This window comes from Triturus cristatus, chromosome 4_1, assembly GCF_964204655.1.
Source record: "Triturus cristatus chromosome 4_1, aTriCri1.1, whole genome shotgun sequence".
Taxonomy (NCBI): Eukaryota; Metazoa; Chordata; class Amphibia; order Caudata; family Salamandridae; genus Triturus; species Triturus cristatus.
Genome location: NC_140585.1, coordinates 1101431846 through 1101457484, shown reverse-complemented (window position 1 = coordinate 1101457484; position 25639 = coordinate 1101431846). Strand labels below are relative to the sequence as shown.

Below are 25639 nucleotides of genomic sequence, written 5' to 3'. Positions count from 1 at the left end.
CCTCTTATTTCAGTAATGGCATTGTCGGGAGGGCAGGGGGGCAAGAATGCTTTTAAGGTAAAATTGTTTAAAAACCTATCACTTTGAAAAAATACTTGTCACTAGAATTATAGTGTTTTAGTACTGGAACGCAACTGCATATTAAAGAATACACTTTTTTTCATTCTTCATATTTTAATATGTTTGTTGCATGACATACATGCCAAACATTTTCAGAGCCTTGTTCTCCCTGTTAATTTATTGGCTCAGTCACCTCTATATGTTCTTGTGTTTTAATTAAGTGCTGTAATTAGCTTGTGCCGATGTACTGCTCACTCAAGAGATTCTCATTTGAGGGCCCAGCCACGTAATTTTGGTCCCCAAAAATTCTAGGGCCTTCTATAGGCTTCAAAACAACACTCCCGTGTAGTGTCGCGGTCTAGTGGACGCGCGCACTACGTAATGATGTAGATGTGCGTGGCGACCGTTTGGACGCTACTGCGCATGCGCGAAGTATAGCGCGCGAGCGAGAGACGCGATCGGAGCGTGTTGCCCGGCGCTCTCTCTGTAGGTGACTTACATAGTGTAATAAAGGTTCCTTTTTGCAGCAGAACGTTTCCTGAGAGTCTGTGGGGGGAAGTAACACACAGACTGGCACCCAACAACATTACAGTGGCGACGAGACTGGGACAAGAAGAACCCTAGGTGCAACAGGTGGAAGGTGCCCCCCAACCAGCAGCAGAGAAGAAGCCCACCAGGGAAGATACCACCCTACGCGGTAAGAAGACCGGAAGGACCAAGGGCAGACACCTACAAACCGGGAGAGCGCGGCAGAGGCAGATAGAAGCCGGGGAGTGGCACGTGGGCAACGGAGGAGCCAGCCACGAGGTAGAGGATATCGCAGGCGGACAGCGGAACCGCAGAGGAGATCCTGGCGGAGTCAGAGGACGACGGAGCAGCCAGCTCGAACGCAGTCCCAGGTACCCGAAGCAGGGGAGCGGGGACGGACGCACCAGGTAGCCCAAGGAAGCAAGTGGACGCCAAAATGAGTGCACAGTCATCGACTCTGACGACGCCGATACCTTTCCTACCACGCCCGGGAGAACCCATAATGAAGTGGGAAGACTGGAGGGAGTACTTCAAAAACTACCTGGAAGCGCTAGAAGATGAGAACGAGGAGGCGTTCTCTAGTGCCAGGAGGAAGAGGATACTCCTACACAACCTAGGACCAGAAGGGATACGAGTGTTTCAAAATCTCACACCAACCACCAGACCTGTAGGGGACACAGATGTGTTCACCCATGCCATAGAAGATTTGGACAACCACTATCGACCGGCAGTGTGCACCTCCATCGACCGCTATAACTTCCAGCAGAGGAAGCAAGAAGCGGGGGAATCCGTAGATGACTACGTGGCGGCGCTGCGGAAGCTGGCGATGACGTGCAGGTATGGCGGACTGCAGGACGAATTCATCAAGGACCAGATCGTCATGCACACGACAAGCAAGTCAGTACAGGACAAACTATGGGCGAATGGCGATGCGACGCTGAACGAAGTGATCGCCATAGTGAAGAGAGCGGAGCTAACAAAACGATGTGCAGAAGCAGCCAAGAGAGAACCGGCCCCCAGACTCACAGTCAACAAGGTAGACGACGCGGACCACCAGACGCGGGGGAAACAAACGACGGGGGAGTACAGAGGAGCGGCCACAGGGAAACCAAGACCCGGACCGACATGGAAACAAGGGAAAGGCGATGCCATGAAATGCTACAGGTGCGGCAGCTCGAACCATGCAGCGCACGACAAACGGTGCCCCGCGTTCAGAGCCAAGTGTGCGTTCTGCGGCCTAGTTGGCCATTACGAAAAGGTATGCCGCAGAAAAGGAAGACAGCAGGCGGTGAAGTTCGTGGCACAGGACGAGGGGGAAGACGCAGAAGACCGCGAAGAAGACGAAGAAGTCCTGTGTATTGAAGACCAGGTACTGGGCATAGAGGGGAGAAGAACGCGCAAACCCCAGTGCGACATGATCATAGGAGGCATACCCATCACCATCGTGGCGGACTCAGGATCTCCTTACACGATCATTCAACGTTCAGTATGGAACGAGAGGTTCAGACCCACGTGGGGCGCGCGACTAGAACCCCCCGACATTCGACCTGTTACTTACACAGGGGACCCAATCCCGATGGTAGGGTTCAAGACTATGAAGTTCCAGTTCAAGGAGCGGAGTGCGCTCTGCAAGCTGTACGTCGCGGAGAAGGGACCGTCAGTCCTGGGCTGGATGGACCAAGGAGTGTTGGGAATACAGCTGAACCCAGGAGGGGACACCCAAGTGATGGTGACTCTGGACGGAGAGGAGTCGACGGCAGAAAAATGGCGGAGCGGGCACCCGAAGGTCTTCGGCGGGAAAATCGGGAGACTGGAGAAGTTCTCCCACAAAATCGTCCTCAAAGAAAACGCCCGGCCGGTAGCGCACAAGGTACGGAACATCCCGATTGCGGTAAGGGAGGCGGTGCAACAGGAGCTCCTCCGACTGGAAGAAGGGGGAATCATTGAGCCCATTGACAGCGCGGAGTGGTTGGCACCATTGGTGGTGGCCATGAAACCGTCAGGCAAAGTGTGCCTCTGTGTGGACCTCAGGGAGTTGAACAAGTGCATAGTGGTGGAAAGGTTCCCCTTGCCACGCATAGAGGAAATGTTGGCCCGCACGAAAGGAGTGAAATGGTTCTCCACCATAGACTTGCAATCGGCATACCACCAAGTAGCACTACATCCGACAAGCAAAAAATTGACATCGTTCATCACGCCGTTCGGCTGCTACCAATTCTGCCGCATGCCCTTTGGTCTCGCCTCGGCAGCGGCGGTGTTCCAGAAGCTAATGGCCCGCCTATTCAAAGACATTGAGGGAGTGCAATACTTTCAGGACGACATCCTAGTGATGGGGACGGAGCTGGAGGACCATGACAGGAAACTGTCGGCAGTATTGAAGATCCTGGAAGAGAAGGGCCTAACAGCAGAGTGGGAGAAGTGTCATTTTGGAATGACATCAGTCACCTACCTGGGACACGAGATCGGGGCGCAAGGAATAACGCCGAAGAGAGGGAACGTAAAAGCCATCTGCGAAGCACCACGGCCTACCTCCAAGGAAGAAGTACGGTCGTTTCTAGGGATGGCAGAGTACTACAGTAAATTCGTCCACCACTTTGCCACAAAAACCCACCACATGAGGCAACTCACGAGGGACAAGACGGCGTTCATATGGACGGAGGAGACGCAAGAGGAGTTCGACACAGTGAAACGGGAAATTGGCGGAGCGATCCCGTTGCAAGGATTCGATCCCCAGGGGCGGTCAATATTGATGACGGACGCGAGTGAAAAGGGGCTGGGAGCGGTGCTCATGCAGGAGAGACCAGAAGGCGGCACGGAGACGATCAGCTTCGCGTCCCGGACGCTGACAGCATCGGAACAAAAGTTCAGCGTGATAGAGAAAGAGATGCTAGCGGTAGTGTGGGCCATGGCGAAGTATCGTCAGTTCCTGTGGGGAACCAGATTCCAGGTGAAGACAGATCACAAGCCTCTCGTGAAAGTACTGACATCAGATGGCCATGCCAGTGCCACGCCCCGGATTGCGAAAATGACACAAACTCCTGGAATACAGGTACGACGTGGAGTACATCCCGGGCTCCAGAAACAAAATAGCGGACTACCTCAGCAGGGCATCTGCGATGGACAGCGCCTCCGACGCCAGGGAAGACGACGACGAGATGGTGGCTCTGACGGACGATCCGGAAAAAGCCATCAGCAGGCAGGAATGGAAGAACGCGTATGAGGCGGATGAGGACATGGAGGATGTCAAGACGTACATCGTGCGGGGATGGCCGGACAGAAGGAGACAAAGATCAAAAATCAGGCAGTTTTACGAAGTCAGAGAAGAGCTGTCGGTGGGCAACGACGGAGTGTTTGTCTACAGGGGTGACAGGGTGGTGCCACCGGAGAACATCGTACCCACCCTGCTAGCCATACTTCACGAAGGCCACCTGGGAATCGTGAAGACAAAGGCCAGGACAAAACAAACTTACTGGTGGCCAGGGATGGACACGCATGTAGAGAGGCACGTGAAGGACTGTGCGCAGTGCCTAGGGGCGGACAAGACACTCAAACCAATGAGACCACCCTTAGGGAAATTCACAAACCCCAGCAACCCGTGGGAAGAGGTAGCAGTGGACATCCTGGGACCGATACCGGACGACCAGGGGATCCCCAAATATCTATGTGTACTAGTGGATAAATACTCGAAATGGCCAGAAGTGCACATCAACGAGATCATGGACACGGACGAGATACTACGCTTCCTCAAGGCGTTGTTCCTCCGGGAAGGCATACCCAGGAGTGTCATCAGCGACAATCGCCCCCAGTTCATCTCCGACAAGTGGGTCACGTTTGCGAACAGGAACGGCATAATACTCAAACACACCTCAATATACCACCCATCCAGCAATGGACAAGTAGAGAGGTTCAACAGGGTGCTGATGGGCTCCATACAGGCGGCCATCACAAGAGGCAAAGACTGGGAGAAAGAGGTGCTCAGCACGATATGGGCCTACCGCATCACCCCCACTGGTACGGGGTATAGTCCCTTCCAGATCTTACGGGGACGACAGCCCTTTACCAGAGACAACGTGGCGTGGCAGGAGAAGACCATCACCAGCAAATGGTCTCCAGCGGTGGTGCAGCACAACCTGCAGAAGGCACAGCGCATCTATACGGAACACTACAACAGCCACAAGAAGACAAAAGAAACAGCGTCGGAAAAAGGGGAGTGGGTCAGAGTGAAGCTGGCAGTCCTTAAGCGGAAAGGTGAAAGCAAGTACTCCCCACCCCTCAGAGTAGAAGAAGTGTATGACCGGGCGGCACTACTCAGTGACGGTAACGTGTGGTCACACGAGCGCATGGCCAAATGCAATAAGATCTTACAGTGGCCCCGAGAGTGCATGGAAGGGGAAACCCCGGCAGAAGGGCCGATAATGGACACAGAGTCATCCGAGGGAGGCCATGGAGAGGACACGAGCGGTGAGCAAGAGAGAGAGAGAGACAACTCAGGGAGAAGACCCTTGGGGGAGACCACTAGAGAAGAGGGCGAGGTAAAAGAGAGGGAGAGCCAGGGCTCTCCGAAAGGTACCGACGGAAGCCCGGTCGCAGAGGGAAGCCGAGAAGGACATTCCACTCCGGTAAGACACACCCGGGGGGGAAGAGCAGTGGTGAGACCATCCATGTTCAGAGACTTTGAAATGGACTGACCTCCGGGTCGAGGACTTTGTGTGTGTGATATGAAAAGGGGGAGATATGTAGTGTTGCGGTCTAGTGGACGCGCGCACTACGTAATGATGTAGATGTGCGTGGCGACCGTTTGGACGCTACTGCGCATGCGCGAAGTATAGCGCGCGAGCGAGAGACGCGATCGGAGCGTGTTGCCCGGCGCTCTCTCTGTAGGTGACTTACATAGTGTAATAAAGGTTCCTTTTTGCAGCAGAACGTTTCCTGAGAGTCTGTGGGGGGAAGTAACACACAGACTGGCACCCAACAACATTACATCCCGTTCCATTAATTGCTAAAACAGGAGTCAACTTTTATTTTTCCGAGTCGGGCACACTTTCACTTGGCAAGTAGTGAAACAGAGCGCAGCAGTGTCGAAGCATAACTCCTATGTGACTTGCGAGTAGCTAGATCAACTTGCGTGTCCGTTGCTTAGTACACGAAAGGCAGCATATGGGTGAAAAACGAGTTAGAAAAACACCAGGTGAAAAGGTGCACATCTGCTGTGCTAAACTTACCGGGATCCACCAACCCAATTCATGTCGCACCGACTTCCGACTCCGCTTTCTGTTCTTGAGCAAAATGGCCGCGAGGTAAGGCGGCTTCTAGTCGTGAGGCAAACCCGGCCAGAAGCACCTGTGGTGGTTACTTCTGGAGAGGCGGAGGTCCTGACTGACAGCGTGGGGCAGGGTGTGGTGACTGCGAAGAACGAAAAATGTAACGATGCATAGGTTCTAGTGGCGGCTGCGTCTTACTGGCCTCGCAGGAGTTATTCATACAGGTAACTGCCAAAAGCGACGCGTCCCCGAATGAGAATACGTGTTGCAGGCTGCAGCACCCTGACTGGGAAGCTGCTACCCGGCGTGAGGACGTCGCGCGCAGTAAGGGTGCGGAGCACTGTTGCAGACTCGCAGGGCAGCCGCGTTGGGCGAGACTATCGTGCCTCAGAAGGTAGCCGAATGCGCTGATTTAAGAAAAGCCGCTGGTAAACACGAAACGGTATTGCTGTACCGTGGCTGCTTGCTGTTATGTTAAAAAAAAGTATTAACTGGTTGCATGTATGTCTACTACTCGTCGCAGTATTTTTCGTGAGTCTGCTGCTAGTCTACTCCTCTTAACCCGTCACACATGCCAATATATTGAGTTTCAAAGCTTTAGTCCTGGTTTTCAAGGCTTTCGATGGGATGGGGCCCCATGTCTAAGGGAAAGATTTCAGCCTTGCATGCCTCAGCGCTCTTTAAGATCTTCTACTCAGTGCCTGACCTTGATTCCAAGGGTCAGGCTCTCACGGGTAGGAGGAAGCTCTTTCCAGGTAATAGCTTCCCGACTCTGGAATAACCTCCCTCCCTTGCTGCGACAGATCCCGGACCTTCTGACTTTTAGGCGGAATCTGAAGACGTGGCTTTTCCAGCTATAAGTTTTTCTTGTACTGTGGTTGGAGGCTTTTGTTTGTCAGTAGTTTGGTGGTCTTTTCTTAGCGCCGGGACACTCTTTGGAGTAGCCGCGCGCTCTACAAATCCCACATAACATATTTAGTTTCACGTTTGAGCGGGATTTAGCCCAAATTGGGTTTTCATTTATTTTCCACATTATAATATATGACAGTGGAGTAAACTGTAAGCAGGAGTAAACTGTAAGCAGGAGAATGTTGAAACAACATTATTGTTTAAAAAATTGGAACATGTAGTGACTTTAATATATTTGTATAGCTGCGGGACCCCTCTGGTCCCCGAAGGACTCCCTAGGAATAATATAAACGCTGGGGTGCGTGTGTCTAGGTGTGGTAAAATAAAGTTGGTGACATATTGCTAGCCAGTTAATGCTGCTCTCTGAAGAATAAAAACATAAACTACAGAACTCAGTGTGTGATGATGTCATTCAGCCACGGCTGCTGCAGGTAAGAACGATTGGTCAGTGGGGCCGGCTGGGGGTGATTTTGAGAGACGACCATGAGGGAAAATTAAATATTTATTTAATTTCCTCTTGTGGTCGTCTCTCGAAATCCCTCTTCCAGCCTGCCCCTCCGCTTTTGCCTGCAACGGCCGTAACTGTTGTCATTCTCATGTACCAGGCTGGGAAGGACGCTTCAACTTATGACAAGGATGGAATCTGTAACCCAAAGATCCAAGAGTGCTCTCTCAGAGTTTGCGGAAATGCAGCAAACTGCTTGCTACATGTGCCTTAGTCGAAGTGCCGATCGGCGAGTGGCGTATGCCGAGTCAAAGTGCCTCTTCAGCCAGTGCAAGATTTTTGAAGAAGGCGAAGGCCCTATCAGGGCCGGACTGGGAACCGAAACAGACCCTGGCAAACTACCTGGCCTGTCCCCCTGGGGGGAAGGGAAGTGTGGCCGGGCTGTTTTCTAGGCCGGTTTCGGATGATTTTGTTACAGGGGGCCGATATTTCCGGCACCCAGTAACAAAAATGGCCCACCAGGGGCCCTAAACCGGCCCCCACCCTGGCGGCCTACTGGGGAAATGCCTGCTGCCCGCTATGACCAGTCCGGCCCTGGGCCCTATAGAAAATTCAGTCACAGTCGACCCAGAACCTGCTGGTAAGGCCAAAAGAGAGACTGCACCATGAGGCATCATCAAACTTTCAAGCGCACATAACGAGAGCGCAGAAGGCGGTGAGAGCCTAGTGCAAAAGCGCAAATACCAGGTACAATGCACTGGGTTAAAAGCAGCAATGAACATATGTAAGATGTAAACCCAACACTTGCTGACTAAGATGAATAAGCATTGGTAAATGCATTAGATTTTGCCTGTGTGATTAATATTATTTTTTTGGGGTTGTAAATTTTAGCTTGGTGAGCAGTTGTGCAATATAAGTTACTGAAATTTAGAGATGGACTCTTCCCCAGCAGATACATGCATCCTTGCTACACCCCTGCATGATGTACTTAAAGCGCCCGCCATCAGTCAGCTGAAGAAACAAGGCTAGAGTAAGAGTGTAATGACTCGGTGTTGGAAAGGCGATCCGAGGTGTGACTGGGCTGGCGCCTCTTGGTCTGGCTCGGGGGTTCCCGCTCCCTCGGTCGGACATGCGTGGTAGGGTGTCGAGTCTGTCGGGGGCTATGGCCGGCCCTCGGGTCTGTGTGGCTGGGGCGGCCGGAGTCGGAGATGCCGTGTCTTGGGGGTGGTTGCAGGTTGGCTGGATGATCGGGAGGGCATACGCCGTGAGGCCGGTCTCACACGCGTCCCCCCCAGCTGAAAGGCGTGGAGAACTACCCATCCACTGGGGGGTTCTCCTCGCCGAAGCGGAAGAACCGGGACAGGCCGTCGGCGTTGGCATGATCCGTCCCGGGGCGATGCTCGACAGTGAAGTCCATCCCTTGGAGGGAGATTGACCATCGTAATAGCTTGGGGTTCTCTCCCCTCATCTGCATCAGCCACCGCAAGGGCCGGTGGTCCGTCTGCACTCGGAAGTGGGTTCCGAACAAGTAGGGCCGTAGTTTCTTGAGGGCCCAGACTACGGCGAAGGTCTCTCGTTCTATGGTACTCCAACGCCGTTCTCGAGGCAGCAGCCTTCGGCTGATGAAGGCTATGGGCTGATCGATGCCCTTGTCGTTGAACTGCGAGAGGACGGCTCCGATGCCGTGTTCGGATGCGTCGGTCTGGACCACAAACTCTTGGGAGTAGTCGGGGGCCTTGAGTACTGGGGCGGTGCACATGGCGGTTTTCAAGGCGTCGAACGCCTGCTGGCACGGGGGGGTCCACTGCACCTTCTTCGGGAGTTTCTTGGAGGTCAACTCCGTGAGAGGCCCTGCGAGGCTACCATAGTTTTTAATGAACCTCCGGTAGTATCCTGTGAGGCCCAGGAAGGCCCGGACTTCTGTCTGAGTGGTGGGGGGCTCCCAGGACTTGATGGCGTCGATCTTTGGTTGGAGGGGGGCGACCTGCCCGCTGCCCATCTGATGCCCCAGGTAGACCACGGAGCCTTGCCCGAGCTGGCATTTGCTGGCCTTCACTGTTAGGCCGGCTTGGCGCAGGGCCAGCAGTACTTGCCGGAGGTGCTGGAGATGCTCGTGCCATTGAGAGCTGAATACGGCTATGTCGTCAAGGTACGCTGCGCTGAACTCCTCGAGACCGTCCAGGACCTTGTTTACCAACCGCTGGAAGGTGGCCGGGGCATTTTTCATCCCGAACGGCATGACCCTGAAGCGGTAGTGTCCATTGGGTGTGGAGAAGGCGGAGCGTTCCTTTGCTCCCTCAGTGAGCGCAATCTGCCAGTAACCGCAGGTCAGGTCGAAGGTGCTGAGGAAACGAGCGGCCCCAAGGCGGTCGATGAGTTCGTTGGCGCGGGGGATAGGATGAGCGTCCGCTCGGGTGACCGCATTGAGCCCCCGGTAGTCCACACAGAATCTTAGTTCGGGGGCGACCCCAGGGGCGGCCGCTTTCGTGACCAGGACTACCGGGCTGGCCCAGGGCCTATCGGAGGGCTCGATCACTCCAAGGGTTAACATCTTCTGTACTTCGGTCTTGATGCAGGTGCGGACCCGGTCAGGCACCCGGTAGGCTCGGTGTCTCACAGGTGGGCTGTCGCCGGTGTCCACGTCGTGGACACACCAGTCGGTGACTCTTGGGATGAGGGAGAATAGGTCTGCGAATTGTCTGAGCCGCTGGCGACAGTCGTCGGACTGTTGGGGAGTGAGGGTGGTCGACAGTTTCACTCCCTCCACTGAACCATCCAGTTCTTTAGCGCACAGGGGGTCGGGCAGGGGTTCAGTGTCTTCTTCCGCCACATCATCGGTGGCCAGTAGCAAACTCAACTCCGTTCTCACAAAGTGGGGCTTGAGACGGTTCACGTGGAGAACCCGGAGGGGGTTCCGTGGGGACTGTACATCGATCAGGTACGTGACCTGACTCTTCCGCTCGATCACCTTGAGGGGGCCAGTCCATTTGTCCTGTAGGGCGCAGGGTTTCACCGGGGCCATGACCCAAACCTGCTGGCCCGGCTGGAACTCGACCAGAGTTGCGTTCTGGTCATACCAGCGCTTCATTTCTTCTTGGCTGGCCTCGAGGTTAGCCTCTGCGAGTTCTCTGAACTTCCGGGTCTGGTTGCGGAGCGCCAGGATGTAGCGGAACACATCAGGAGGGGTCCCCCGGGGGCTTGTCTCCCAGCCCTCTTTGACCAGGCTCAGGGGCCCCCGGACGGGGTGTCCGCATAGTAGTTCGAATGGGCTGAACCCCAGGGATTTTTGGGGAACTTCCCGGTACGCGAACAGGAGGCAAGGGAGGAGGACGTCCCATCTTCGGCGCAGGGGCTCCTCGAGGCCCAGGATCATCCCCTTCAGGGTTCGGTTGAAGCGTTCCACTAGGCCGTTGCCCTGGGGGTAGTAGGGGGTCGTGAACTTATATGTTACTCCGCACTGCTGCCACAGGGACTTCATGTAGCGGTATATGAAGTTAGTTCCGCGATCACTCACAACCTCGCGAGGGAATCCGACACGGGAGAAGATCCCCATGAGAGCCCGGCCCACCACGGGAGCCGTCACGGTGCGGAGGGTAATGGCCTTGGGGTAGCGGGTGGCATGGTCCACCAGGACGAGGATGAATCTGTGGCCCTGGGCGGTCTTCGGATCCCGGGGTCCCACGATGTCGATGCCGACCCGCTCAAACGGGGTACTCACAACGGGAAAGGGTTGTAATGGAGCCTTGCGCTTTCCGCCACTTTTCCCACTGCCCTGGCACGTGAGGCAGGATTTACAGTGGACTTCTACATTTGCTCGCATCTTGGGCCAATAGAAGTGGGTAACTAATCGCTGATATGTTTTGTCTTGGCCTAAGTGTCCTGCCAAGGGTACATCGTGGGCCAGGCCCAAGAGGAGGCTTCGGAAGCGCAGGGGTACTACCAGTACTCGGGCTGCGCCTAGCTCGGCTGACTTTTGTTCACTGTATAGGAGGCCATTGTCCCAATAGACCCAGTGGGTTCCGGTCCGGTCGCCGGCGGTCTGTGCTTCTGCTTGTTGTCGGAGTCCCACGAGGGAAGGGCAGGTGGCCTGTTCCTGGCAGAACTCTTCACGGGATGGACCTCCCTCACAGCGCCACTGGGCCATCTCGGGCAGTTCTCCGAGCTCAGTCAGTGCCTCAGGGGCGGAAGGTCCCGGCCCTTCTCCCGGGTTAGTGTCTTCTTCTTCTTCCGAAGGAGGGTTGTCCGTTTCTGGTAGGGTGTCCTGGTTCTCGGGGACAGTGTTCGGTGGGAGGGCCGCACCGCCCTCGGAGAGGGGCAGTCGCGCGGTCATGGAGCGCGTGGTGGCGCAGACCCATTCGGGTAGGCCCATCATCTCGAGATGGGCTCTTCGTTCCACTTGCCCCCACGGGGAACTCTCAAGGTCGTTGCCCAGGAGGCAGTCTACGGGCTGTGATGTTCGGACGGCTACCTTCAATTCTCCGGAGACTCCTCCCCACTCGAAAGGCACCAGAGCCATCTGGCAGAGGCTCTCGGAATTGTCGGAGGATATGACCGGACAGAGGGCACCGGGTAGGATCTGGTCTTCAGAGATTAGGTTGCGGTGGACCGCGGTGACACTTGCCCCGGTATCGCGGAGGCCCTCGACTCGGTGGCCGTTGATGGTCACCTGCTGTCGGTACTTCTTCGTGTTGGCGGGCAAGGGTGTCCCGGGGACCATTTCTCGATCACCAAGGGAGACCAGGGCCATGGCAGCTGGTTCCCACTCTTCGGAGTCCTCTATCTCTTCCCCTAGGGCCACGGAGGCCATCTGCCGGGCCGGGGGGTTGGTCGAGGTGGTTCGTTGATACTGGGGACACTGGGGGTCATTGGCGTAGTGTCCGGGCTGTTGGCAGCGGAAGCAGGTGATCCTGGTTCGTGGCCCTAGCCGCCCCGGGGCTCCGGTGCTGGCTGGGGACGGGGCTGGACCTGCCGCTGGTGGGCTGCTGGGAGGGCTGTGCGGGGGCCCCCCTGGGAAGTCTCTCGGTCGGCCGTGGTTTCCTCCGCCCCTCTGGCGGGGGGGTCCTTGACTGTGGCGACCGTAGTCTCCCACGGAGCCTCGGGCGGCCCGGGTGTTCACCCAACGGTCAGCCTCGGCGGCCAGCTTTCGAGGGTCGGTGAGTTTACTGTCCAGGAGATGTTGGCGCAGTTCTACAAAGCAATTGGCCGCTAAATGTTCCCAGGCGATCAGATCAAACAGCTCTTAGAAGGTGGAGACCTTGCTGCCCTTGATCCACCCGTCCAAGGCCCGGCTGTAAAAGTTCACGTATTCTACCCATGTGGTGCCCGGTATCTTTTTGCAATCTCGGAACCGTTGCCGGTACATCTCGGGGGTGAGTCCATACCGGCCCACGAGGGCTTCTTTCATGTGGCTGTAGGAGTTCATGACCGTGGAGGGCAGATCCAGCAGGGTATCTCTTCCTTCGCTTAAGAACCGGCCCCATAGCCCAGCCCCCCAATCCTTCTGCGGGACTCGGTGAGAGGTCATGGCGACTTCGTAGGCCTTAAACCACTGCTGGATATCGTCGTTTTTGTAATACTCCTTTACCACATCCTTGGGGATGTGGACTTTGGCTTCCACGGTGGGAGTGGATGGTAGATTCCCGGAAGGTCGTGACTCTTCGCTTTTAGCCCTCAACTCGATCTCTTTCAGGCTGCGTTCATGTTCCAGCTGGAGTTTCTTTTCGTCGTGCTCTCTTTGGCGTCTCTTTTCCTTGAGTTCCCCTTGTAGCCGTAACTGCTCGACGGCTAACTTTTTCTCGGCCAGTTTTAGTTCTTCCTCGATTTTCAGCTTGGCCAGTTCAAGTTCGTGGTTGCGGCCTCTCTCTCGGTCTGCTAGTTCCTCGGGGGACAGGTTCCCCTCTGGCCCGCTGTTTCTCACCGGGATGCTTTGTGGTTCATGGGCGGAGTCTCCTTCCGTTTGGGTCGGGGGTGCCCCCGTCTCGACCCAGGTCTTCAATACTTTTTGGAAGTCTTCCTTTGTGCTTAATCCGGTGGTAGCGATTCCAAGGTCTTTGCAAAATTGTTTTAATTCTCTATGCGTATAATAGTCCAATTGATCCTCTCGGAACGTCGAGCTCATTTCGGTACCTGCGGCACCCAGGGAGGTTTCTCCTTCCATCTCTGTTTGGTAGTGCGTCAGTCGTTCACTGCACGCTCTCTTTCGGTGTCGGCTCGGATCCCGTCGTCTGCCACCAAATGTTGGAAAGGCGTTCGCCGGAGGGGGGTTCGATACTCGTCTTGCCCACGCCTGGCCTGTCCCCCTGGGGGGAAGGGAAGTGTGGCCGGGCTGTTTTCTAGGCCGGTTTCGGATGATTTTGTTACAGGGGGCCGATATTTCCGGCACCCAGTAACAAAAATGGCCCACCAGGGGCCCTAAACCGGCCCCCACCCTGGCGGCCCACTGGGGAAATGCCTGCTGCCCGCTATGACCAGTCCGGCCCTGGGCCCTATAGAAAATTCAGTCACAGTCGACCCAGAACCTGCTGGTAAGGCCAAAAGAGAGACTGCACCATGAGGCATCATCAAACTTTCAGGCGCACATAACGAGAGCGCAGAAGGCGGTGAGAGCCTAGTGCAAAAGCGCAAATACCAGGTACAATGCACTGGGTTAAAAGCAGCAATGAACATATGTAAGATGTAAACCCAACACTTGCTGACTAAGATGAATAAGCATTGGTAAATGCATTAGATTTTGCCTGTGTGATTAATATTATTTTTTTGGGGTTGTAAATTTTAGCTTGGTGAGCAGTTGTGCAATATAAGTTACTGAAATTTAGAGATGGACTCTTCCCCAGCAGATACATGCATCCTTGCTACACCCCTGCATGATGTACTTAAAGCGCCCGCCATCAGTCAGCTGAAGAAACAAGGCTAGAGTAAGAGTGTAATGACTCGGTGTTAGAAAGGCGTTCGCCGGAGGGGGGTTCGATACTCGTCTTGCCCACCCCTTTGACCCACCTCTCCCAAGTAGGCCGAACCAGGCGCGCACACCCTGAGCTTACACTACGAACAGAGTGACACCACACGTATTCTTTGTAGGACGATAGGTTCTTTTATCGAAGGTTTCAAGGGGATCTTTATGATCCAAGGTGTAAGGAGTACATCAGCTGCACAAGAGACTACAAATCGGTGGTAGGGGAATGGGGGTAGCGGGACAGTCTTTGAAGGTAGTGTCTCTGCAAAGTACCCTGTGGATAGCTCACAATCCTCGAGCTGGAGGGTGTTGTTTCTCTGGGCGATCTCTTGCCAATTCGTCCTCGAGGGGAGAGCCGCGAGTCACTCAGCAGGCACAGGTAGTCGGAGTTCGGGAGCCGCGATCTCGTCAGCAGGGCTCAGATGGTTCAATGGCTGGGGGCCGCGAGTCACTCAGCAGGCCCAGGTGGTTCGGTGTTCGGGAGCCGCGATCTCGTCAGCAGGGCTCAGATGGTTCAATGGCTGGGGGCCGCGAGTCACTCTGCAGGCCCAAGGGTTTCGGTATTCGGGAGCCGCGACAGCGTCCGCAGGCTTCGATGGTTCCAGGTCTTCTCTGCCATTCGTTCCTCCGGCACCCCTTATTATACTCCCCCTGCCCTTTGAAGTCCGGAGTCCTCGCAGAGAGGGGCCTTGGGTGACTGAGGGGGTGCGGCGGGATTTCCTGCCGCTCGTTTCTTTGGTCTTTTCAGGTGGGTCTGGGAGGGACCCCAGACGCTCGGCAGGCGAGGCGCCTGCTCCCCAGGGGCCTGGTGGCCGATCGAGTCCTCCCGGGTGAAGGCGATCCGAGGTGTGACTGGGCTGGCGCCTCTTGGTCTGGCTCGGGGGTTCCCGCTCCCTCGGTCGGACATGCGTGGTAGGGTGTCGAGTCTGTCGGGGGCTCTGGCCGGCCCTCGGGTCTGTGTGGCTGGGGCGGCCGGAGTCGGAGATGCCGTGTCTTGGGGGTGGTTGCAGGTTGGCTGGATGATCGGGAGGGCATACGCCGTGAGGCCGGTCTCACACTCGTACTTGGTGTAATGGCCAAGACTGCCAACTTTGGAGCTGGGGAACCAGGTTCGAGTCTCGGCATGGGTTCAACATTCTGTAATTCGGGCAAATTACTTAATCTCCTCATGCCTACCAAAAAAATTAACGCGTCATTGTGTATGTAACTGGTGCTCAAATAAAGCGCTCCAATACTTTCAAGTCCATCGCACCGTCTAAAAAACACTAGAGCACAACATTGCCCATAGGCACGTGCACAACCTTTAGTAAATGTAATACTACTGAATTTGTGTGATTTTGCTCGTTATTAATTATAACATTATAATGCATGCCCCTTCAAATGTATGCTTACAGAAAGCAAATAAATCAAGCGTGTGATTTCCTAACACATATATGCAGCTTGCAAGCATGCTTTGAACAACTTAAAAAAAAGACTCGGAGCCCCAAAAGCATATAAAAGCATAGATATTAGAAGCACAGTTTACAAAAAGAAGCACCAGTAAAGGCCACATGTTTTAAGTTTTGTTGTATTTACATTTCTTATATAGCGTGACCTCCACCGAAGGTACAGGAGTGCTTTTACATGAGCCTGTGGTAGTCTGTAATCCCTGACGGGGTGGAGGGTCCGCAAATAAGCCGTCTACTACCGCTGTATTGGTTCTGATTTTTATTTTTAACACGTTCGGAAGGGTTGGCAAATTAGAACCAAATATAAGCAGGAGTGTATCTCCTAACAGTCACAGACATAACAAAAAACAAAACAGTCTCTTTCCGAGGGTTCTTTCTTGTGAGTGCGGTCTGCTACGGGGAGGGTATGTCGCCTTCTCTTTTCCGGAGTCCGCCACTTGAGGGGCTCGGTGGTTGAAGGGAGGGAAGAAAAGAAAAGAAAAAAAGAACAGGTCTGAGTCACTGCTACTCTCTGTATTTACTGTGTGCTACCATCACCGAAGGAGCGTGCATATAGGGAGGGAAGTGCGGGAGTCTGGGAGGGTCTCACCCTTTTCTGGTGCCTCACTGCCCCTCACAACCTCCCCACCAACCCCACCCGAAAGGTCCCCGAAGAGCCACTTGCCTCGAGCCACGGCCCGTTCCCCGGACCGCGGCGCTGGGACCCGGGGCGTCTTCTCCTCCCTGCAGCCCACCGGGTTTGATCGCCGTAAAGACCTTGATGTTCCTTCTGGGTCCGCCGTCTTCCGATTCGCCGTCCTGCGCTCCTCTCGTCCGCCGTTCTCCTCCGCTCGTCGCGGCTCCTTCCTGTACTCCTCTCGTCCGCTGTTCTCCTACGCTCGTCTCTCCGTCTACCTCGGCCTCTTCCCTTTTCAAACATCCCGCTTCCTCTTCCGTCGTTGGCTCCTCCCCCAAGGTCGGCTTGAACGCTAAACCGTCTCCCGCTTCCGGAGCGGAGCCCAGCGGCACAGTACCGCTCCACTTCCGGTCCGTCTCGTGCTCACAGAGCCATAGTTACGTTACACAAATACACATTTTCAATTGTTGGCGTGGTAAGATTAAGCAATTTGATCAAAAAGATCAACGTTGAGCCTTCATTGAGACTTTGACCTTGTTTCCGAGTTTTAATGTCGTCCGCTTTGGACGTGCAACCCTATGTAATCGAGTCGGTAGCTTTTAGTGTATGTGTGGTCTTACTCTTCCATTTGTAAATTCTTTTGCATTTCCTCTTGTTTAAAATGTTAACCGGTGCCTTTAGGTTCACCTTTAAAACCGGTATGTAGGCGCACAGAAAATAAATAAATTAAGCATAAATTTGTCAACGTGCAAAAGGCATGCAAAGATGGATTTTTAAGACTATGATGCCAAAGACACGCATAGATGAAATTTAACGACTACATTGTCAACATGTGAACAAATGCATGTTAGCAGAGTAAGTGACTGAAAGGCCTAAATAAATGTGTGCTCCCCTGAAAAGCTAATATGTAAATAATTATTGTAGAAGTAAAAAAGCACGCTTTAAATGTGTGCAGTCTGGGAAAGTTAACTAAATGCTTTACTAAATAACAAGGGTAGTTAGTGAAAGTATTGATGTGCAACATGGTTGGGCTCTGTTGCGTAAAACAGCTTATTTTATTGGTATTTCTGTGTTGGAATTTTAATAACAACTACTATTTTAAGTGTTTTTACATGAACCCTAGTTCCATTACGCAAAGACACTTCTGTTTTTGGTAGGTACAGGCAGATTAAGTAATTTGCCCAAATTTACAGGATGTAATGCTGGTGCTGAAACGTGAGCCAGTTTCCCTAATTCCCAAGTCAGCAGATGGAGACAGCAGTAATGTGCAACACTGTTTTACTCGAAAATGCGTAAGCCGATGAACCAAAGTTCTTAAGCAAATGCGTGCATGCAGTGAAAGTTAAAAGTCCAAATAAGTAATAAACGTATCGTAAAATGTAAGTAATGGAGAGGAGAGTAATGTGTGACACTGAAGGCAAATAAGCAAGTTGTGAAACGTAAAAGGCAAAATAAGTATGAATCATATCCGAGAATGAAACAAATGGAGACGTCAGTGATGTGTGCCACAGTTAGCCTCAAAATTGAGCATGCCGTGGTATTTATAAGTCGAAAGAAGTTAAAAGCCTAAAAAAAAAAAAAAGCAGATCAGAGAATCAAAGAAATGGAGACAGCAGTGTTGCCAGGGAAAGTAAATAAAATGTGTAATACGGTTTAATGCAGCCAGGGAAAGTAATGCTAAAACAAAAGTTCAGCACAAAAGCACACTAACACAGCACTTCAGTGACGGGAACTGATAAGATCCCTTCTAAGTTTTATTGAATACAAGAGATTTCACAAACAGTAGGCAAATCTAACAAGCATTGGCATAGCCAATAGGTCTCGCTTTTGGGGCCTTATAAGTATTTAGTTATGCAGCACAATATCCTTGGTGCAACAACATAAACTGTTGCATGGCTGAACACTTATAAGGCCCCAAAGACAAGACTTATTGGCTATGCCAATGCTTGTTCATTTTGCTAGAGATAAAGTAAAGGCCATTTAAACACAAGACATGCACTTGGAGATCAGGTGTGAGGATGGCATGTGAACACATGAAGAGGGTTCATCTACACAGAACCTTTATTACACTGGGAATCATTTCGAAAATTAAAGCAATCATTACAGTCTCCTACATGTCAACAGTTCAGTAAGGGTTTTACCACATGGTTTGGCACGGGACCCACACCTGGGCATCCCCTTCCCACTTAGAGGGACAGATGCAAAAAGAACAGATGATGGACGTAATTCAGAACAAATGAAACACACACTAAGGGCATCACAATATAAACTTCAAAAAAGTGACGCATTGAGTTCGTGAATCAATCTCAGCCACTAGCAATTTACTAGAGCCTCATTCCAATACACGGTTTGTGGCACACCATGGCATATCAAATTAAACCAAGCTATATGCAAATAAGCTAACTTATTTTGCATGTTTCCTTTTTACATAATTTTTAAAAAATCGCTTCAAAAGCCAAAGTTTTGCATTTCAAACGTGGAGAATGTACAATGCTTCAACTTATAAATATGTAAACAGCAAAAAATGGTATGATGTAAATTTTCTCCACAAGGGACAAAATATTACCAATGACTTTTCCTGTTTTTGCAGCAGGGCAAAGTTTCCTTAATATCGCCCCCAGAGATCAAACATTTGCCTTTCTAGTAGTTGGTCAAGCTTCTTCTAAGGCTGATCACTCCCAAAAACCTTACATTTTTTGATGTGAGGAACAAAGTAATGGCATTTTAAAATTCTTCTGCCTCATGTTTGCTGAGCGCTGGTACAAAGCCGAGGCTTGTTGTGTGTGTCTGCATGGACTGCAGCGGGTGGTCGCTTTCTGTCCTCAAGCTGTTTGTACCCATGTCATGGAGGTTCTGTCGACTGGGTTTGCTTTCGGTCTCTTCAACACATCAATGATATTTTTTCACCAAGCCCTGACAGCGATTGGCCGCAGTGCTTCATATACAAATAAACCAGTGCGATCGCCCAATGTATGGCTCAGGTCGCTGCAGCTTGCACTAGTTAATGGAACTACGATCACTGCCACATGCCAGTATGAACGCTTCCTACTGAACATCATCACATTTAGACAGTTTAAACCATTCAAAGCTACACAAAGCAGTGTGAATGGCTTCGGCCGGCTAGAAGTATGTTTTAAATATGTATTTAAATATGAGGACTGTCAAGTGAAACTAAATGCTGGTGTCTCGCATCAGCAAAGACCGGCACAATTTAAGCACTGAAATTTGTGCATTTGGTTTTTCCTTTTGTTTACAGATTAGTGTTTTTCACAATCGTTCCCCATTTTAACTTACTTACAAAGACACTGTTTTTTTGCATGGTGTTGCTGCGCCTTTACTTAAAATAACTGGCAAATGATTATGGTTTCGGACAAATGAATAAGGAAAATGCTTTCTTGCCTGCTTCTGAAGACGCTGTCCACACCCCGAAGGCAGAAGGAGTTTGAGGTAAGTGATTTACGTGGTACCAATGCCAGATGAAGTGCCGAGAACTGGAAAGTGAGGTCACAAGGAACCTAAGGCGCAACCAAACAATAATAATGCCAGCACGATAATAAATTGTCTCCGTAGTGCACAGTAAGTGCATCAAGTTGGCTAAGCTGCAGTACTCAAGAGTATATAACGGGTGAGGTTTGGCTGCAGCACATAGGGGTATCAAGTAGTTTATGCCACGTGTGCATGAGCAACACAAGGGGCAGCAGAACCTCTGTACCAAGGGAGGAGTGGCAAACACCAGAGTAAGGGTGTAAATCTCCAATACATGGGTGGATGTACTGCAAACTGCCGAGCGAGTGACTGCAACATGGACAGAGGGGCAAAGCAGGCAGCACTACGGGGCTAGCAATGGGTGAGGGGGGATTTAAGCACAATTGGGGTACATTAACTGGGGGAGACTTGCTGCACACGATGGATGTTTAGGGAAAAATTAAGGTCATGTCCACTGGTGAGATGCATCGCATTCGACCCAGCGACTTCAGTGCACTTGTAAACAGAGAAACACTGTGATACACAGCGACCTACTGCAAAACCTCCATCTGGAATGACGCAAGAGCCAGATTGATAGGGACCAGGACTCCAGTATAATCCTATGAGAAAGTGCATATCTTTAAACCGAAAGGAGTAAGCAAGGCAACTCACCTCTACAGTCTGCTCCACACAGGCTCCCGCATCCTCATCCTCCAGGGTGGGGGCAGTATGGCGGGTTGCTGGGGGCGTGAACGGACAAAGAGTAGGCCCGAATTAGGGGGTTGGGGGGTGGGAGTGCGGCAAGTACTGTGCGATGCTAATGCAACACAACCAAGAGTGGGCGCGTATCCCCAAGAAATGTGGCGGGTGCGTATTACCTGGTGGGCTCCCCACGGACTTCAGAAAGTTACGGAATGAAAACAGCCTTTCGCGTGTGAAGGAAGGGAGAAAGAAAGTGAAACTGTATTAAGGGCACGGACATTTTACTTTCAGCTGAAGGATAAGCTCATGAAATGGAACGGGGGAGGTACCTACTTTTTTCCTGCAGAACAGTAAAGCTTTCTTCCCTCGCTGAAAGATGTTATCTATTGAAATACTTTTATATCCCAATGAAACATAAAAAGCCGCGCCGCATTGATAACACGTTGCAATTGCTGTCCAGGAGAAACATGCGGCATTGGCGCATCCCGGTCTGGGGAGGAGAGGGAAAGGAAGGGAGTCAGGAGCGGAAATAAGATGGCGCACGCAACTCAAGTTAAAAACAAGCCAGTCAGACTCACCGGGTCAGCGCTGCAGCTGCCCAATGCGTGTATCTCTTGCTCTGTAGGCAAGCATTACCGAGGCTGTATTAAATAATAAATAAATGGCCACAGGGATCGCCGCTAGTTGCTGTTTGGGAGGTGTGTTCATTACTTAGTATGTAAATGTAAAAAACAAGAAAAAGGCATGTTTGAAAGGGAAAAAAACGTTCTACTTAACGATGGCTCCTCGTTGTATACCGCTTCTTCTGAGCCTTTGGAAGCTGTGAAACAAGGGCTGGGCAAGAAGGGAGGGGGGAATGTCGGCAACAGAGGAGCCCGCGAAAGTGAAAGTGATCGTGATTACGATCGCTACGGAGGAAAGACACATGGCGCTGCGCGCGTGCACGTTCACGTGCACTGTAGCTTTAGGCCACGGCAGCACTTTGAGAAGCCCACATATAAAATGTCTCTTCGAGCCTTTGGCTCGCGAGACCTAAAAAGGGGCCCTGCGACACCATTGCAGTCGCGGCAACACTGGTGCAAGCACACAGCTGGGGCCTAGAGATGGTATGAACGGAGCAGGTGCTAGCGGGCTGCAGACTCCGCCGGAACGAGCCCTGCTGTCAACAGCAGGAAGTTCCACAGGCCATTATGATGCTGCCGCCTGCCTGAAACCGCTTCTTCTATTCAACAACGCCATAAAGTTGATTATTGATCATACGAGAGGCTTTGGCCTCCCCAGCTTGAGGACCGTATCCTCTGAACTTTCATAAGTCTAGCGCCTGTGGAGAGTAATTGTCTGGCCGGTCCATACCAGGCAAAGAGATTTCTAAGAAATAGTCATCTTGTATTGCTCAGTTCCTTGTATGCTAGGCATAGTGACTTGAATTTAATTTGTTGGGCCACCGGAAGCCAGTGGAGTCTTCGAATTTCCTTGGCTACTGATTCGTGCTTAGGGACATTCAGAAGAAGTCTAGCAGCTGCATTTTCTACTGTCTAGTGCTTCTTTTGATATTGCTTCTGCATATTCAGATAGAGCCCATCGCAGTAATCCAATTTTGACTGTATTAGAGTGGTTACAACTGTCCTTCTATGGTCGGTGGGGATGTAAGGTAGAATCTTCTTGAGTTTCTTTATCAGAAAGTGGGAGGCCGACACAATGGCATTGGTCTGGTGAGATAGTGTTAATTTTTTATCAATCAAAACTCCCACATTTTTTGCCTTCTGAGCTGGTTCTGGCGGCTTACCCATCTCTGTCGCCACCAGAGATTGTCCCACCTTGGTTGGAGGTTGCCAAAGATCCCTACCTCGGTCTTCCCAGAATTAAGCTGGAGACAGTGTTTTCCCATCTATCTATTTATTTCACTTATACAGTTCTGAAACTGTAGTATCGGGGAGGCTTGATCTTTATACGCTGGCAGCACTATCTGGGTGTCATTGGCATAAGACATGAGACTAAAACCAAACTCTTGAGAGGAGGCCAGAGAGTGAGACGACGAGAGGCTTTAGCGGAACCTGGAGAGGCCCTGAACCCATAATTTAATAATTGTAGCCTGCCCCGGGCTATGTCTGCTGGCTGCCGCCCGGTGCCCACAGGTGGCTGTGTAATGCATGCATTGACAATCGAACCAGGGGGTGGGCTGTAGAGGGGCTTGATTACCTGACCCTGGATGCAGACGTCAAGGATGATTTTGTGGAGGATGAACTAGCTCTGCAAGCCATATTTGAGCTGTCTAAGTCAAGCGATAAGACGGTCCTGTATGCTGTGGCTTCGACCTTAGTGAACTGCACCAACCGCTACGATGTGAAAGAGATCATTCCTGAGCTGGTACAGCTGGCCATGTTCTCAAAACAGCATGTGCCCGAAGAGCATCCCAAGGACAAGAAAGATTTTGTGTCGAAGCGAGTGAAGCGATTGCTCAAGGCAGGAGTGACTTCTGCGCTCACGTGCATGGTGAAAGCAGACAGTGCCATCCTCACTGATGCAACTAAGGAGTTCTTAGCAAGAGTATTCCTTGCTTTATGTGATGATCCAAAGGTCAGAGGCATTATTGTGGCACGAGGAGGTGGAAAGGCTCTCATACCCCTGGCCCTCGAGGGCACTGATATTGGAAAAGCAAAAGCCAGTCATGCTCTGGCCAGAATTGCTGCAGTTTCAAATCCGGATATTGCATTCCCTGGAGAGAGGGTGTACAAGGTTGTGCGGCCGCTAGTCAGTCTGCTGAACACAGAACGGGATGGCATACAAAACTTTGAGGCTCTCTTAGGTCTAACAAATTTTGCAGGAAAAAGTGACAAATTACTGCAAAAGATCATCAAAGAAAAAGAAATTCCAGACATAGAAAACTATATGTTTGAGAACCACGAACAGATACGACTGGCGGTCACAGAGTGCACGTGCAACTTGGTGATAAACAAAGAGGTGCAAGATCGATTCCTGGAGGAAGGTAATGACCGGATGAAACTGATGGTGCTGCTGTGCAGTGAGGAAGATGAGGAGAAGCTCCAGCGTGCCGCCGCCCGTGCTCTTGTCTTGCTCACCTCCTCTCAGAAGAAGCTGTGCTTCAAAATGACTGAAGTGACAAACCAATGGGTGGAAATCATGCAACGGCTGTGCCTTAGCGAGGATCTGCAGGTGCAGCATCGCGGGGTGGTGATCGCCTACAACCTGATCAACGCTGACAAGGAGCTGGCCAAGAAGCTGGTGGAATGTGAGATGCTGGAGATCCTGACAGTCATAGGCAATCAGGAGGACAACCCCAAGAAGCAGCACATCATCAATGTAGCACGCAAAGCCCTGATCAAATGCATGGATTACGGGCTCATTAAGCCCGTCTCCTAAGCATTCAAAGGATGGATTCATCTGGCACCATTCCCAGGACCCTGCAGGGCTTGTTGGACTCTGACGACAATCTGCTTTTTACGTGCACCAAAGAAACTGTGAAAGACAGGCACTTTCTGACTGTGACCCCTCGGTGAGGGAGAAGACTTGTATAGTGTAACACCATAAAGTGAATTAAAATCTATGCACCTAACTAGAAACCAACACAACTGCTATCCAAACAAAATCAGCTTCCGGGCCTATTCTGTATGTGTCACACTGATCTGGCTCCTAAAGGTGTCATCAATGAGGAAGCATCAGTATTTGCCATGCACGGAGTTGAACACTGTATTTGTTTAATGCAATTAATAACGTATTGCATTTAACCATGACTCTGGATGAATCAAGGGGTCAAAAAGGTCCCAGCTAGACCATTCCTAGTCATGTCATGTCCAAACAGCTGCCATGTCACCCACCTTACCTCTCACCTATCCACCTAGGTTTCTCTAGAGTGGGAGCTCTCCGCTCCTTCACACATGTGCCACAGAACTGCACATCTTGGATATCAGACTCTAGATGACTGGAGCAGAGTGACCACCCTTGTTATGCTTATGCTCACACTTTCTTCCTGGCCTTCTCTGGGCAGTCTGTACTGCTGTGACAGTTTGTCACCTGGAATCATCAAATTCACCATCAACAATTAAAGACTGGTTGATTACTTTCGTCCAAAGAATATGAGTGGTTACCTCCTGCAGGCAAAGTACTAATTTCCATCAGTGAGGGTCTCCCGGCAGGCAGAGCCCCTGCCACAATCCCTCAGTTGAAAGAAGTTTTCTTGCTTCTTCACATATAGCACTTAAAGTTATCATTTAGTCTGTTTCCATGCACTCAGAAATTGTAGCAGAAAAAGAGACTAGCACATCAACATTTAGTAATTTCCTCGCAGTGAGGCAATGTGGCTACTCAGGAAGTGGACATCTGAGCCATTAGACATCTCCATGCAACTGCAGTACCAAATGGGAGCCTAGAACACAGACTGCTACATGGGGGAGCAGAACTCTCAGAAGTAGCCAGAGCTTTACTCCGGTTTATTCAGCAAGTACCTTTGCACGCCCAGAACCTCAAAAGTACATATGTGAATTATCCACATTCATTTCAGAGGCATACTAAACAACTAAATAACTGCTCTGTTATTCCAGGGCAGTTTCTCATTTTACTGCAGATCTGATCTCGTCATCCCCCATATATATGGTAAGAATAATTGGCCAGGACAGGGGTTCTAAACATTTCCACTTCTGTGGACCCCCGCTTCATCATTACTGGAGTCTGGGGACCCCCACTGAATCATTATTGGAATCCGGATGACACCATCCTAAGCACTTTCAATGACTTAAACCGCAAAACAATACCCCAAAAATATGGAAACAAACATTTATCAAACAAATACACAAATGATTGAGGGGCAAATCTACAAGGAAGTGCCTCAGCGTGGCACCGCAAACCCTTTGGCTGCGCCACGCTGCGGCACTTCCGAAGCGCGGGGATGTGACATATTTACAAGAATGTGTTGCATCTCTGTGCTTCACCCTGCGCTGGTGCACAAACTGCAGCCATGCGCTGGCGCAGGCACCCTTGCACCATGGTGCAGAGCCCAGGTTAAGAACCGCTGAGCTAAGACCCCTCTCTTGCAGCCCCAATGGTACCGGGAGGCTGAAGCTGCAGAGGGAACAACAGGCATCCTAAACCCTGAAAAAAGCTCTCTGCTGCCAACACTCCAAAACGAGTGGCATTACTGTTTCATGGCTCATGAACATGTTGGCAACATTATCAGACTGCCTACCGTCTGACCCTCAAACGGGCTCTGAGATTGCCCCTACCTACGGCTGCAAAGAG

At 51.6% G+C, this 25639-nt stretch overlaps 1 protein-coding gene and 1 pseudogene across 1 annotated transcript in view; one reads left to right on the top strand and one right to left on the bottom strand.

Moving 5' to 3' along the window:
* Positions 1-6208, bottom strand: part of REDIC1 (regulator of DNA class I crossover intermediates 1) — a 960655-nt gene extending 954447 nt beyond the window's left edge. Inside the window, exon 1 of the mRNA XM_085654103.1 lies at positions 5811-6208. Within this exon, the coding sequence (XP_085510229.1) occupies positions 5811-5833 (23 nt within the window). The 5' untranslated portion in view covers positions 5834-6208. The remainder of the gene's footprint in view (positions 1-5810) is intronic.
* A 13398-nt stretch (positions 6209-19606) lies between these two features.
* LOC146856080 (protein unc-45 homolog B pseudogene) lies at positions 19607-24087 on the top strand (annotated as a pseudogene).
* The last annotated feature ends 1552 nt before the right edge of the window (positions 24088-25639 follow it).